Source organism: Colius striatus, chromosome 3, assembly GCF_028858725.1.
Source record: "Colius striatus isolate bColStr4 chromosome 3, bColStr4.1.hap1, whole genome shotgun sequence".
In the NCBI taxonomy this organism is placed as follows: Eukaryota; Metazoa; Chordata; class Aves; order Coliiformes; family Coliidae; genus Colius; species Colius striatus.
Genome location: NC_084761.1, coordinates 43546566 through 43561395, shown reverse-complemented (window position 1 = coordinate 43561395; position 14830 = coordinate 43546566). Strand labels below are relative to the sequence as shown.

Below are 14830 nucleotides of genomic sequence, written 5' to 3'. Positions count from 1 at the left end.
AGTTTGAGGTTTCTGTCCTGTAGAAACATTGCTCATCTGTCAACAGGATGACAGAAACACTACTCAAGGTTGTACTGGTTGAACCAGTTTTGATTAGGTGTTTTTCGTTCTGTCAATGGCTATCATGAGATTACCCATTTTTAATGTTTCTCTGTCTAGTATATTTCTACATCTCATTGATGTACAATGCATGTTTTAAAACAGTTTGGGAAAGCATAGACATAATGCTAGTGTCATCAAGCTGATCTTCAGCACCTGTCAACTTTGATATGCATGCTTATTTGTTTAAGAATATCTGAAAGAAAGCCAATGAAAATGAAGATAATGTGTCCTTTTTCTCCCTGAGTCCATATGTGTTTGGACAAGAAATTTTGAGTCACTTATGGTTTGTCTTAAACTTTTCTTTTGTACTTTTTCTATGGTGTTCTTAGTTGAATGGAGATTCTCAGGCAAAGGTTCAGAGGATTCTGCGACTGATTTCTGGTGGTGGTCTGTCCATAACTGGATCACACATCCTGTGCGGAGACTTCCTGTTTAGTGGTCACACTGTGGTATTAACACTAATCTACCTGTTCATCAAAGAGTGTAAGTGATGGTATTTCAATGCACTTCTCTCATTCAAATCCATTGTATTGGGAAAATACTTGATAAAAGTGCATGTAAATTTTTTGTCCTCCAAAAGCTGCAAGTCAGCTACACACAGACTGTATGAATTTGAAAGAAAAATCATGACTATCAGCAAAAATGGAACATGAGTGTAATAGAAGTGGTGTGGGTTTTAATTATGGCTTAATGTGACTAGACATTGCTTCTATCTTTATATAACACGTTTACTTGTTGATTGAAGCAAGCTAGCTTTTCATTATTCGTTGATAGACTATTCCCAATTTGGGTAACACATACTGTAGTTAATTATGTGAGTTAAGGAATTTTTGTGGCTCGAGTACAGTGTCATTGCATACTTTCACTACATTGTCATGGTTTAACCCCAGCTGGCAACCCTCAGTGGCTTGATAACTCCCCCTGGATTTGTACCCTCCTCTTCTGTGATATGGAATAGCCCTTTGGACAGTTCAGATCAGTTGTCCTGACCATGCTGCCTCTCAGCTTCTTGTGCACCTCTTCACTGAAATTGCCAAGTCCTTAAGAAAACTAGTACTTAACACACTGTTATTTTAGTTGTTGCTATCAACATTATTCTTACACCAAATTCAGAACTGTACCAGCTACTAGGAACAAGAAATTAACTATTCCTGACAAAACCAGGACATACATCCAGAAGCAAAGTTATTTTTTGAAGTGTGCTGTATATTAGTTACTGCAAACAGTGGAAAGTTAGTTCATGCTTCTTGGATGTCATCTGCTAGAGGTCCTACTTTTGCCTCTTGGAGTTGATAAGAATTTGGCAAGCACACAGAAGATATAGTTGGAGTTATGGTTTCCCCTTTTCTTTACATTGCTGTGAGGCATGGGGAAAAAATCTGTGCTGTACACACAGAGCTTTGGAGAACAAAGTGCTATCTTCTGAATCTGATACATGGTAAAGTAATGCTTCTACCGTGTGAACTTGGCCTCTTATGAATGTGTAGTGAGGAGTTCCCTTTCCAGTACACATGTCTGGAATTGGAATCTTCTCTCTTACTGTTGTTCCAAACTGTACAAATGCTAGCTTGGCTCATGAGAATGTGTAATTCTCACTGAAACCAGCCAGCATTAGTTGAATGCCTTCCTTGAGGAAAGGAGGTGTTGCAGTGCTACATTCTGCCTTAAAAAAAAAAACATGACAAACTTCAAATCTACAGAGTGGTTTACAATGCTGATTCTTAGGCCTAGGTCAAAATTACCAGAATGGGTATTAGGAAAATCACCTAATAATAGACTGGTTGTTTGCATTGTTTGAATATGTTATTAATGCTAGTTATGTACTCTTCAGTGTCTTTAGTACTAGGAAAGATGCAGGTAACCCAATATTTTCAGGACTAGTATAACTCATGTACTCTCATCATTAAGAGGCTGAAAGAGTTGTAGATGTAAATTCTTGTAATAAGCCCTTTGCTGCCTAATTGTTGGGTGTCTGTTTCACTGGAGTTGTGTTTTCTGAGAAATGTATTGCTTTCCTTTTTCTGCCTCCCATATAATTAGAAAAATGTTTTCTGAGAAAGGACTTGAGCCTTATAATTGCTCCAAATTAGACATTGCTTATGATATTCTTTTCAGCTCTTCTGATATGACACATCTTGAATACAAAATGCACTCTGAGGTTTTTATTATTTCTGGCTTGGTGGATTTTTTGCTCTGCTCTTTTGTTCCTTTCATCCTTTTTCTGCTGCTTCATTTATTCCCCCACATTCCATCTTTTTTTCCCCAGAATAGTTATTTACATCTGTAGCCTTGCTATGTCTCTCTTGCTGGGGCTGTTTTCATCAACTTCTTGAGATGATGTCTCTTTTTTTTTTTTTTAATGTTTTGATTTTAATCAGTAGATACAAATTTGTCTGCAGCATTTTGGGAATAGTTGTTAGAATTTTCTGTGTTCACACTTGTACCAAAATTTAAGTCTTCCTACAGTAACTTGTTTTGGTCAGGCCTCTCAAACCTACTACTGGGTAGGCTTGTTGAGATGGGGAACTTCTCCGCTGGTACTGTGTGAAACAAAAGGGTGACCATTGACCCACAAGGCGACAAGTGCCAAAACCTCCCACTGTGAGTAAAATGAAGCCCATTAGCCTGTCAGAAGTTATGAATGGTCATTGTGACACTCAAGGCATTTTTCAACAGGGAAAGAAGGGCAGGGAAACTTTTCCACTGAAGCGGCTTAAATGCATTTTGAAGAATAGCTTCACTCCCATTTGTTAATCTTTAATGAAAGGGTATAAATTCACATACTGTACTTCCCTGTACAGTGTATTCTTTTTCATAGAACAGAGGTCTTGTGCAAAGTACATAAACCTAGGAAATAAAATAAGGGTGTCTATTTCTGTTTAATCTGTGCTCTCTGCTCACTTCTTATCAATTCTGGATATTTGGGTGTAAGTTTACTTGAACATAGACCATTAAAAAGAACAGATATTTGAAGCACTCAAAGTAAAATAATCGAAAAGTATGTCTTACCTCAGTTCCATCTCTCCCTCCATACTCTAGAAGTGATTTAACTGGTAAACTTAGTTATTTGACTAGAAAATGGCTGATGGTGCTGTCTGTCTCTAACTGCAAGATCATCTTGGATTCATTTTACAAAGTAAGAATACCTCACTAAGTTTAAATAATTCTTCTATTTTGTTTTCTGTGTCAAAACAGGGTTCTTGTACCAGTGTGGCATAAATGAGTTAGGATTTAAAATGTAATAGCCTTAATTAAATAATCTTTTTTATCTTTTTTCCTTTCCTTTGTGGATTGCTATAATAACATATATGGCTTTTTTTTATGTATGTGGTTTTTGTTTCTTCTCCCCATCACCTCCCTGTTTCACAGATTCACCACGTCATTTCTGGTGGTATCACTTAATCTGTTGGCTAATGAGTGCTGCTGGAATAATTTGTATCCTTGTTGCTCATGAACACTATACTGTAGATGTCATCATTGCTTACTATATCACCACACGGCTTTTCTGGTGGTACCACTCAATGGCTAATGAAAAGGTGAGTGGTGAGTACCTTTAGAATCAGTATATAGTCTGCATTTGTTAATACTGCACAAAGTTCAAAATAAGTTATTAATTTTGAAATGAAAATAGAGGTTCCATATTGAAATTTTAAAAAATTAGGCAAAGAGTGAATATTTAATGGTTAAGATGTTATTTTTTTTTTGATCTGCACCTGTTATGAAGCTATTTAAAAATTTTTTTTTTCATGATGTTATTTTTATAACTCCTGATACTTTGGAAACTTTAACTTCAAGGTTTTGTTGCTGTAGTGGATGTATAGAATAACCTTTGTTTACCTAAGCTCATAAGTTAAATAGTAGTTCAGTAAAAAAATTTCTGACCAACTTAAATTGCCTAGACCATTGAAAGAGTTTAGTGACAGTTCTTCTGTAAATGTCACTAAAAATACTTTATTCTGAAGATACGTGCTGCAGTTGTTTCAAAAACAATTTTCAAGTAGAAACATGGCTCTTAAGCCATTTTAGTCTAATTCTCAACCCTAAATGGACTCTTGTTGAGACAGACTTGTTTTATCTTCTTGAATCTTGCACAGCAATGAAGCATACTTTTGTCTCAAATATTCTTAGTTTGTAGTATATGTTTCGACAACCATGTGTAACTTTCTTTTTCTAGGCTAAATGCATCTTGTCTTTGCAGAAATGCATACAAATATAGTGCATTTTTAGTTGTCTTGACTCAATGTAATTGATTATACTGCTTTAAATTGATTGTCTGTTTTCTTTGCTTCTTTATTTCTTTGTGCCAATACAGACTTTAAAGGTTTCTTCTCAGACAAATTTTCTCTCTCGAGCATGGTGGTATCCAATATTTTATTTCTTTGAGAAGAATGTGCAAGGCTCTGTTCCTTGCAGCTTTTCCTGGCCAATATCTTGGCCTCCCAGCTGCTTCAAATCTTCATGCAAAAAGTATTCACGGGTTCAGAAGACAGGAGAGGACAATGAAAAATCTACCTGAAGAAAAGGAAAGCATCTGTTCTGTTTTTTTGTTTGAGTGTTCTTTTTTTACCAAAACATTAATGCTGTAACCAAAGTTCTTAAGAGGACTTCACTGTAACTGAAGAAGTGGACCAAGCTTCTGTGCAATTCATGGAAAGACAATTGTAGACAAACGTTTTGTCATTTCATATGCTTTCCTATCATCAGGCTGTACAGACCTGTTCTACTCTTCAGTGCTGGAGTGCACCACTGATGGGATTATTTTTATTAAAGAAAAAAAATTGCGGGACTTTGCTTTACTAATGATAGAGGTGCCGAAGACCACATTAACACTTTTATTACTATCACTCATCCACAGAAGCACCCAAAAGTCTCATCTTCAGGGTTCTGGAGTGTCCAAGGGCAAAAACATGCTAAAATTTAGAGGCACAGTGTCGGCATATTGAAGTGCATAAAAAAACCAAAACCCACAATTGTGGGAAGTGGTTTGTTGCATTATTCTTACTAATGAAGGTAAGACCTTCGTGTGACTGGTACAGATGGAAGTGAGTCTTGACTTTTTTACCGTCTGTGGGTATGAATATCTTAAAACTCTAAATACTACATATCACCGTAATCTCCCATGTATTCAATATACCAATTTTTACATTTTTATTAGTAATTTTATATTTAAACTGTTGTGCTACCTGATGACTTTGCAAATTAGTAATAGCTGCTAACATCAGAGCTCTAGTAGCCTGAAATTTTATTTTTAAAAAAGGACACAGTTTCAGAGTCTAAATCTTTAATTGCAGTTTGGCATTGTGTACATAGCTATACAATGCCCATCGGTGTTATGTACTTGCATATACACCTAAAAGCACACATTGCTGTGTATTAAACACATATTAAACAGAACTACTTAGTGGAAAGAGTGGTTGTACTGTTCTTTATTCAGGAAAAAGTCCCATAAATCTCTCCTGCTTGAAGAATCCAAGGCCAGGTCCATAATGGGGCTATATTTAAATATTAGGTTTTTAAATTTTAGTAGCTATCTCTTGTTGAGACTACATAGCAAGCTTGCTTGGGAGTCATAGTTCTGCATTTCTTTTTTTTACCTGTTGGATATGTTTCTGTAACTTAAAAACCAAAAAAGTGCCAAGGTGAATACCTCCAACAGTAGCATTTCTTCAGTTATTACCTAAGCTCATTTCGTATTAAATGACACTGGTAGAATTCACATGCAGATTCCTTTACTTTTTTTTTTTTTTCAGAATTTGAGTCCAACTGAAATGGCTGTTTAAACAAGTTGGTTGAGAATGTGGGAAATTGCCAAGGCAAACATAAAACAAACCCACAAGTTAAGGGCTACCTGGTTCTTCTTGGTTTTTATTATTTTCTATTGTTGGGAAAGCAAGGTAGAAAATTATTATTCCATGTTTAATCAATTTTGTTCTATATTAATTTGTGGTTAACTCAGTTTTATTTTCAAATCTTCAGTAAAACTGGATCGCAAAGATAAAACTCCAGTAAGTTTTGAAGTAATACTAATATAAAGGAAATGCTGCTTATTTTAGGAATGTCTTGAACTGAGTGACAAGCATGAACACAGTTTAAGTAATGACAACTTGTTTTTAGAAAGTCTAGTTGAAGTTATACAATGCAATACGAAACATTCAAATATTATTTTTTCCAGTTAAGGGGATCAATTGCTATGAGTTGTACATGAGAATATTGTTGGTGTGCATTTCAAATATATTTGTGCATTATCAAAGTAATACAATAAACAATGTTCCTTTATAATACATCCTTGGTAAAACTTACCTAAGAAAGAAATTCTGGTGATGTTTGGTTTTGTTATTTAAAATAAGCTTCTTAGACTTATAGTGTGCCCCTGGGAGTTGTGTGTGTATGGGCATACATGTTTTCATTTGCTTGCTCCCAGCAGACCCTGAGTAGCTGAAAAGCCAGTATCAAAACACGTGAAAGTATTTTTTCTGTATTATATACATTAATCTCTTCCATGTCAGACTGTAAATCTCCTACGACACTTATTTTACCAATACTACTTCATAGACCATAGTTTGCTTTTTTTGAAGCTGAGTGCTAAGCCTTGCAATATCTTAAATACAGTCATGTTATCCCACTTGTAGCAATACTATCTTTTTAGAAATAGTAAATTAATTTATTTAGTGCTAACAATGCCTTGAAAATTACATCATGGAAAGTGTTCCAGTAAGGAGCTTGAACAGTGGTTTTCATCGCGTGGCTGAATAATAAATACTTTGATAGTCTAGATACCTAATTGCCAGCATAGACACCACCATGTTTCAGTGGGATTTCTGTATCATATCTACAATGTAGAATTTCTTCATGCAGGATGAGGTATTTTGTTTTTTTACACTTAATCCTATTTCTGGAAAGGAAACATATGAAAGGGATGTAATAGAACCAAGTAAAGATTATGCTTTTTTTGGGCAGCCTAAGCTTTTATTCTACTACTGCATTTGATAGAAACTTCTGTTGTAATACAAATCGAAAGTTTAAATGGCAGACCTAGCTCAAAATATTTTATATTCTTATTCTGGCTCAGTCCTCCTTTAAGTACGTAAATCTTCTCTATTATATCAAAGCTCTCAAAATGGGGTGTGTGTATGTATTTTTACTGAGCAGGAAAATGTCACTTTACTGTCTAGCTATAAATTGCATTTGCAGACTTGGATAGTATGGATGTGTTTGAAGACTATTTAGGCCCATGTGTAAGGTGATGAAATGGGGTAAGTAGCAGTTATATGCTAGTGCTTACTGCTATAGTGGTTTATCCAATACAAACTACAGCTGGTGCATAAAAATGATTAAGGACTTAATGATGATAAGTACTATGAAGCTGAAAACATGGTTTCATCCTAAAAAGGGCTGCAGTAAGTAAAAAGAAGAGAAATTTAGACTTCATTTAATGTACTGATTGCTTGATTGTAGGCTTATTGGAGATGTAAGTGGCCAAAGTTTTGCAGTACGCTTTTTCCTGGAGTTACAAGAGTCTGTCTTACATGTAGCACATGAGCTACATATATACTGTGGCTATAAAGAAATGCTCCTTCTCTCTACTGAAAAGTTACATGTAAAACTTTCTAGACACTTTAGAAAAAAAAAAAAAGACGCTACACTTGTACACCTTGCTTATCAGTATGACTTAGGTGCTCTTAGGTGCTTTGCATTTATGAAACAAGCTTTCTTAAATGCCTAAACTGAATTTAAACATGGATTTAAAGGTAACTTGAGCATTTAAACGGGCTGCTACGTGGTCATGTTACACATGATTAATTCTAATGCTAGAAATTATTAACATATACTTGAAACAGTGTAAACTGACATTTCTCTAGTATGTGCTTAGCACTCCCATGTGGACATAAGTGGTACTAAATGCTAATCATTGTTTTCTTGGAAAAAAAACTACTGGCAGGGTAGGGGCAAAAAGACCTGTGCTAAACATTGCTATGAACTCTAGTACTGGATTTGCTTCCCTCCTTAAAAAAAAAAAAAAAAAAAAAAAAAGTTAGAGGGGTGGGAGAGAAGGAAGGAAAAAAAAATAAGACTATACATATATATATATATGTTAAGATACACTACCTTCATATAATGGAGATATAAAGCTCAGTAACAGAGACAGAACTGGGAATTACTTTAAGAGATGAGTGAGAATTCTCTTAATTAGATTATTGCTAATCCACTTACCCATATCTTAAATCAGAATCTGTTCCAGCTTTGGCTTCCTCCCATCATTAGCATCTGGTTAGACAATTTATAGTAAGTTGCTTGCCACTAACTTGAATTCTTTTTCTTATTTCAGTAGATGAGAAGTTTGATTTACAGGTCTACAGACCAGGGCCATTAACTTAAGTGCAAGGTGAAGGCTTTCCATTTAAATGAACTTTCCGAAAGCTCCTAGAGTTTTTCAAATTAAAAAGCTTAAAGATTTATGGGGTAATTTTGAAAACATGTCCAATCTGTTAGATGTACTGAAACCATTTTTCCTAGCTAGCAGACTTAACAGCCATGTAAAGCTCCATTGTCATCTTCATATTTTTACAAGACGTATTTGGGACTTATCTGAAATCTATTGGCACACAAGAGTGATACTGTAAGATTTAACACTTCTGAATTTAAGTGTTTTATACCAGGCATTGTAAAATCAGTGTCTTCAATTCAGTTACTGAAAAAATGGGCCTTAAAAATAAATATTTCTGTGAACACTATTTAAATGAGTGTTGCTTCTTAAGTGCATGGGAAAGATATCCTAGATACCACTGAAGTACCTTTGCTTCTAAGTTAAACTTCATATGCTACATTACAATGCTTCCCTGTGTTCAAAAAAAACCCAAGCCTGTGACAAACTGATGATGAAGAGAGGCTTTTATTCTAGTATTTGAAAGAAAATGGAAGGAAGATGAAAACTCTGAAGTAGATGGTGACTATATATTGTTCTTTACACAAAATTGAGCTGCAACTACACCTAAGTAACGTAAAATTAAATTGTTTGTGTAATAGTGCTGAAAAAACCCTGTAAGGAAACAGGCAGTGTTAAGCATTTCACTCCACCGTACAGATGTGTGGCTCTCATCCATAAGTTACAATATAAAAGTAAGACCTGACTTAGAGCTACTTGGAGATTTTAAAGCATTTAAATTTTCATAAGCTGTTCCTCTGAGCTGTCATTAGTAGTTTCTAAACCAGAAACAAAGCGCTGCAATGCCTAAAACATACTGAAGCTTTCTCTATTGGCTCAAATTTCCACGGACATAATTTGATTAGCATGTAAGAATTTCAGGTTGGGTACAGGTAAATTAAATATTGTAGGAAATTGTAGGAAACTAGTTCTGAACTAGTCTTTATTTCGGTGGCTAATCTTTCCTAACAAAACACTTAGAATGCCTGAATAATGTTTTAAGATCAAGTAACAATATTGTGCAGTTGATAGAGTGTATCTAAAGTAATTATATCTAAATAATTGAGGATTCTTTCTTTCCTGGTGAAAATTAGTTCTTAAATCAGGAAGATTTGACTTTTTAATTGAAAATTCTTTAATTCCTAGGGACTTCCAGTTTTGCACATACTATGAGAAGTTTGGTTTTTGTGGCTGTTTGCTCTGAGCTGACTTTTGTCTTAAAGATGCAACCCAGCTGGGAGGAGAAGACAAACCAGCTTTTGCTGGAGCAAGTAATTTATTACTTTTTGAATTCAAATTATATTGGCTGCATGCTACAGGCAGGCCTACCCATACCCTGATGGAGAAAAGATGCTGTATTTTACTACTATATTTAGTGATCATTTTTTCAAATGATTCTGTGTTGGTTGGCCTGGTCCTTCCACTAGATGAGGAGTGAGTGCTTTTGTCCTTTACTTGCTGTATGGTTAGTCATAGCTAGGCTTAGTTCTGGTAAATGTGAATGGAAAAAAAAAATGTAGATCCATTGTATGCAGTGACTAAGATGTGTTTTTCTTAAAGTTTTTGTGTGGATTTCTTCTAGCAGAAATACTCTTTTTTATTTATTTTTTTTAAGCTATGCTTATATAATATTATATGTCAGCATTTGTATTTGCCCTCTATGTAATAAGGTCTTTAGGAGGTTAGTATTTGTGAAACTGCAAAGACTTATTACAGAAGAATACTTGTTGTGCCAACAGAGTTTAATTTTTCACAACATAACTTTGCTGAAATATTTGAAGGTGACTTTTGCCTTTTTTTTTAAAAAAAAAAAAAAAAAAGTGTGGTCAGAAACTAGTAGTAGAAGCATCTTGAGCAGTTGAGGATCCAGGCACTGTGCACATACACGTGTGTGGAATAGCATCTCTGTGGCTTACAGGATATTGGATGGAGTACAGAGAGACTTCCCTGGGAGAGGATAAGCTAGGTTGTACTTGCAGTGCCAAAGGTGTCAATAGCTAAAAAAACCAAACCATACTTAGGAACTAGAAAACTATGAAAAGGGCTGAAAAGGTAGACCACTAAAACCAGTCATCAGAGAGGTATGTTCCAGTTCAACAGAATATATAACCTGGTGTTACTTCAAGTGTGTGTGTTGCGTTTAAAACAAGTGAGTCTGTATGCTTTTAAAATTATGGGCTCTTTTAATTGGAGATAACAGGAGTACTGAGAATATCAGGAGGAAATCCATCTCTCCGGTTACTTTTGCTTCTGCTAGTGAAGTGTTTAGCAATATTGTTTAAGGTCCATAGATAAACTCCAGTCCCTTTTCCCTTTTGAGTAATTTTCGTATGTTTTATTACTTCTGAAAAAAAATGGGTTTGCATTCCACTTCTTCCATAGTTTGTTGCTACTCAAAATGCTGCTTACATTTTAACCTAGGCTGCTTTGGGCTCCTGTCTTGATCTGCTTCTGTTAACTGTCTTTTCCAAATGGCTTAGTTCAGAAGAGTAGGATTTATACTGAGAAGAGTCCAAAAATAACTGGCTGAAGCTGGTGGGCATTCTTGTCAGATACATCTTTGCACAATTTGAAACTTTTTAATTTCAAGTACAAAAACTAACATCCTAGGGATACATTTTTATCTCGGGAATGAATCTTGCTCTTTACATGGTTAGTATGTTGATTTGTCTTTATTTTCCTGATTTAGGAGAGCATGTGTGACCTGAAAAGATAAATCCTGGATATTTTATAAGGTCAGGGTCACACCAAGGAACCAGGAGAGTAAAAGGGAAAATAATGGTTTGATGGCTGTGGTTCTTGTGCTTTCCATGTGACTTCGACAGAACTCTAAACAGGAGAAACCGTACAGGGTGTCACTTTTAACTGCAACACAGTTTCATCCTCATTGGCTGACAGCTTTTCTTGCATGATTTCTTCTAGGTTGAGCTTGTTGCTCTATGTGTTAATTGGGGCTGTATATGCAACCTGAGAAAAACTAGGCAAGAAAAGCCATTGTCTGCTGAGGAACCTTACATGGTAATATTGATAGGAATGCTGTAATACTTGCATGTTGATGAGCTAAAATATGGCCTTTTAAAATAGCTTTAGGGTCCAGTTCTGCAAACACTGTGTACAGACGGGATAATGCAACAATAACGAGCAATACTACTTGAGAGACTTTTTGTGCTGGAGTTCCTAATACTGTAGACATAAACTGTTGATAATTACCAAGAGTTGGCTTTCAGGTTGGCAAAATGTTCAGGATGACACTATCTAGCATCTCAGCAATTTTGATTAAGTGGATGACAACTGAGTTCCATGAGATACTAGAGTTATAAGATATGGCAATCTATTCTCACTGTGTAAAAAAACCAAAACAAACCATTACACTTGCTGTACTTCTTTTAAAAAGCAGTAAAGTGAGCATCTTGTAGCTTTTCTCTCCAAAGGTGCTATCAGTCATGATCATTTTCATTGTTGACCTGAATTTGGTAAAAACACATTAAAGAAATTGTCCTGTGTGGTTTACTCAGCACATACAAGTTGAAACTTTTTATGGTCCATCTGTGTACTAACAAATGCAATACTTCAGACAACTTGCATCACCAGACACATCTTTAAAAATCAAAAGTCTATGTCCATTTATGGTGCTAAACATTATCAAGACCTGCTGTTTCCTTTAGCCTTAAACATTAGGAAAGCTTTTGTGAAACCTTTTCAACAAAGCAAAAATTCTGTTTTAAGCCTATTCCAAATGCTTTTTATATAAATATGATCCTTTATATTTGTTTTCTATAAAAACTGTTAAATACTACAGTAGTATTTTTAACGCAGGAAAATGTTGACATGTATATGGATCTAGACTACACATCCAAGATTAAATTTTCATACATGCTTAGGAGAATTAGTTTTTAAAAAAACTTGGTCTAAAATATAAGAATTATATTAGGTAGGAGTGAGACTCCTATTTAAAAAATAAAATTCATCTTTGGCTTCATTGTCTGTCTCCAACAATAACAATGTGAAACAGACAAAACTGTATTGAGAACATAATGTAGCTGCATCTTTTGCTGAAACTTTTGAAAAACTTGAATGAACAGAAGTGAAACAGCATAATAATCAAGGCACTTCATAGGAGGACATCGTAACATGTGAAAGAGCCTTAAACTAAGATCGTTTAGATTATCAAACAACAAAGTACTTATGAAGCTTTAAAATAAAGATAGAAAAGCAAAATTCTCTTAAGGTCAAAAACTATCTTGTGCCTTCTTTTGCTGAACATATTGTTGCCTTTTTTACCCTCTTTGGTCATAATTTTTGTGTTGCATATAGTGAAGGACAATGCACTTCCAAATGTCTTCAAGAGGCACTTTTGGGCAGCAGTATCTCCACTTTCTGTCAGTGGACAATATCTTGCCTTTAGTTCTTGTTAAAGGCCCCTTACTTCCTCAACTTTCAGTTGTCTATCTGTAATGCATTTAGAAACCCTCTAGTCAACTCTGAAGTTAGAATGATGCTCTTAACTGATGTGGACAGATAAACATGCAAGTGGGTACCACATCCCGGTGCACACTGATCAAGAAGTGTGCATGTCCAAGGGTACAGCCTGGAACATTGTGGCACACTGCCTCTGCTCCCAAGTAGTTGCATCCTGAAATTCTGGTCATTTAACTGCTCTTTTTCATATTCTGGAAGTCAAGTTCACTTTTGCTTAGTACTCCAGGAAATAAAGGGGCTTCTCTCAGATCTATTTTGTGGAACTTCTGTGTCTCTGCAAAGAATACTCCAGGTCTATGGTAACTTAATTTGAAGCAGAAGCAAATCCACCACCTAGGATAAAAGCAGGGTTGGCTGGGGTTTTTTGTTGAGTGAGGATGGATAATCTGGTAACAATGGTCTGTACTGGTAACAACGGTCTTGCTACTTCTCTCAGTGCTTGCTTTAATAGTGGGACAGGTGGAAGAGGCAAAGATAGAACAAAGTCATCCATAACAGTTCTAAGCCACATGAAATATAACTTCCTTATCTTTTAATTACTAGATAGTTCAGACAAAACTGGATGCCTTTTTAAAAAACAAACAAACAAACCAAAACAAAAAGAGTGCAACATTAATAGAAAAACTAAATGTTTGCATGTCTAAATACCCCGAAAAAATGCAGCCTTTGCAAGAATGTGACATACTCTTGACTGAGAGCAGGTTTTTGGCATTGTCTGCTGTGCATTACAAGAACATGTTTGTCGGTGCAGTAGTCCAACTTAGAGCTTTCAAATATTTTCAATATTCTTTTAATAAGGAGACTTTTTTGTGAATAAAGTGCCAGTGGAAATAAAAATTCAGTTGCCTGCAAATTTAAATAAAGTATGTAAGAACACTTGAAGAGCAATAGGTGCTAACTCAGCAACTGGGGAGAATAACTGGTCAACAGTCATGTTGATAGGATTCAAAGGCTAAGATAAAGTTTGAGAAATAAATATTATATTGCTTTAGAGTGTTCACTGCATTTAATTAAACAGTTGTTTATGTCTGGGCCTTAACAACAATTTTATTGTCTTTCAAGAAAAAGGAGTTAATTTAAACTATTCTAGGGGGGGGTTGGTGTTTTTTAAACCACTAATTTTAATGACAGTCTTTGGATTTTTTGGTTGGTTGGTTGGTTTTTTTTCCCCCTGTTAAAACTTGAGTCATCAAATGGTTTGATTATTCAGTTTAGGGCAAAGCAGTTTGAGGAAAGCATTTTCCTTCAGAGCAGGAGTAAATAGGAGTGGTTTTTATTACACTGATAGTAGGCTTGAGGAGAAATTATTTCCAAGGCAAGTGTTACAGCTTTTAAAAGTTCTAGTGGGTATGCAGAACACAGAGTACCTGGTTACATTTTGTTGTTAATTTTATTCTTTTAAAAGAGGCTATTCGCTTCTAATTTTAATTGCAAAAACTTACTTTAATATTGTAACCACTTCAGAGCAAAGTTTACATTTACCAGTAAATTCACTTAAAACTATGACAGTTTCCTTTTTGTCAAAATTAATGTGAAATTTAATCTCTGGACAACCTAGAATTGGCCATATGCCACTGAAACCAATTTTTTAAGTGCATATGGAGGCAAGGAGAGAATTTCATTATCTAGTGCTACTTCTCAACTAGACTGAGAAGGAAGTGAGGCTAGACTACTTTTCTATAAAGAAAAAGGGCAAAACTGGTAATTTGGCTGTTTCAGCTGTGCTGAATAGCTTAGCTTGTTTCTTTTTAGACTGCAGAACTTTCTGAGACTCACTTAAAATGTCTTTGGTTTCACCTGTTTTTTTTCTATATTTTTCTAATAGAT

General features: G+C 35.2%; 1 protein-coding gene across 5 annotated transcripts in view; it reads left to right on the top strand.

Moving 5' to 3' along the window:
* The window catches only part of SGMS2 (sphingomyelin synthase 2), a 34269-nt gene extending 26148 nt beyond the window's left edge, over positions 1-8121 (top strand). For 4 of the 5 annotated variants that reach the window (XM_061992706.1, XM_061992705.1, XM_061992704.1 and 1 more), the window contains exons 4-6: positions 432-585; positions 3472-3638; positions 4415-8121. In XM_061992706.1, the coding sequence (XP_061848690.1) occupies positions 432-585; positions 3472-3638; positions 4415-4618 (525 nt within the window). In that variant the 3' untranslated portion in view covers positions 4619-8121. Of the gene's footprint in view, positions 1-431; positions 586-3471; positions 3646-4414 lie in introns of all 5 variants that reach the window. The other variant, XM_061992709.1, reaches the window with a different exon arrangement.
* Positions 8122-14830: the final 6709 nt, after the last annotated feature.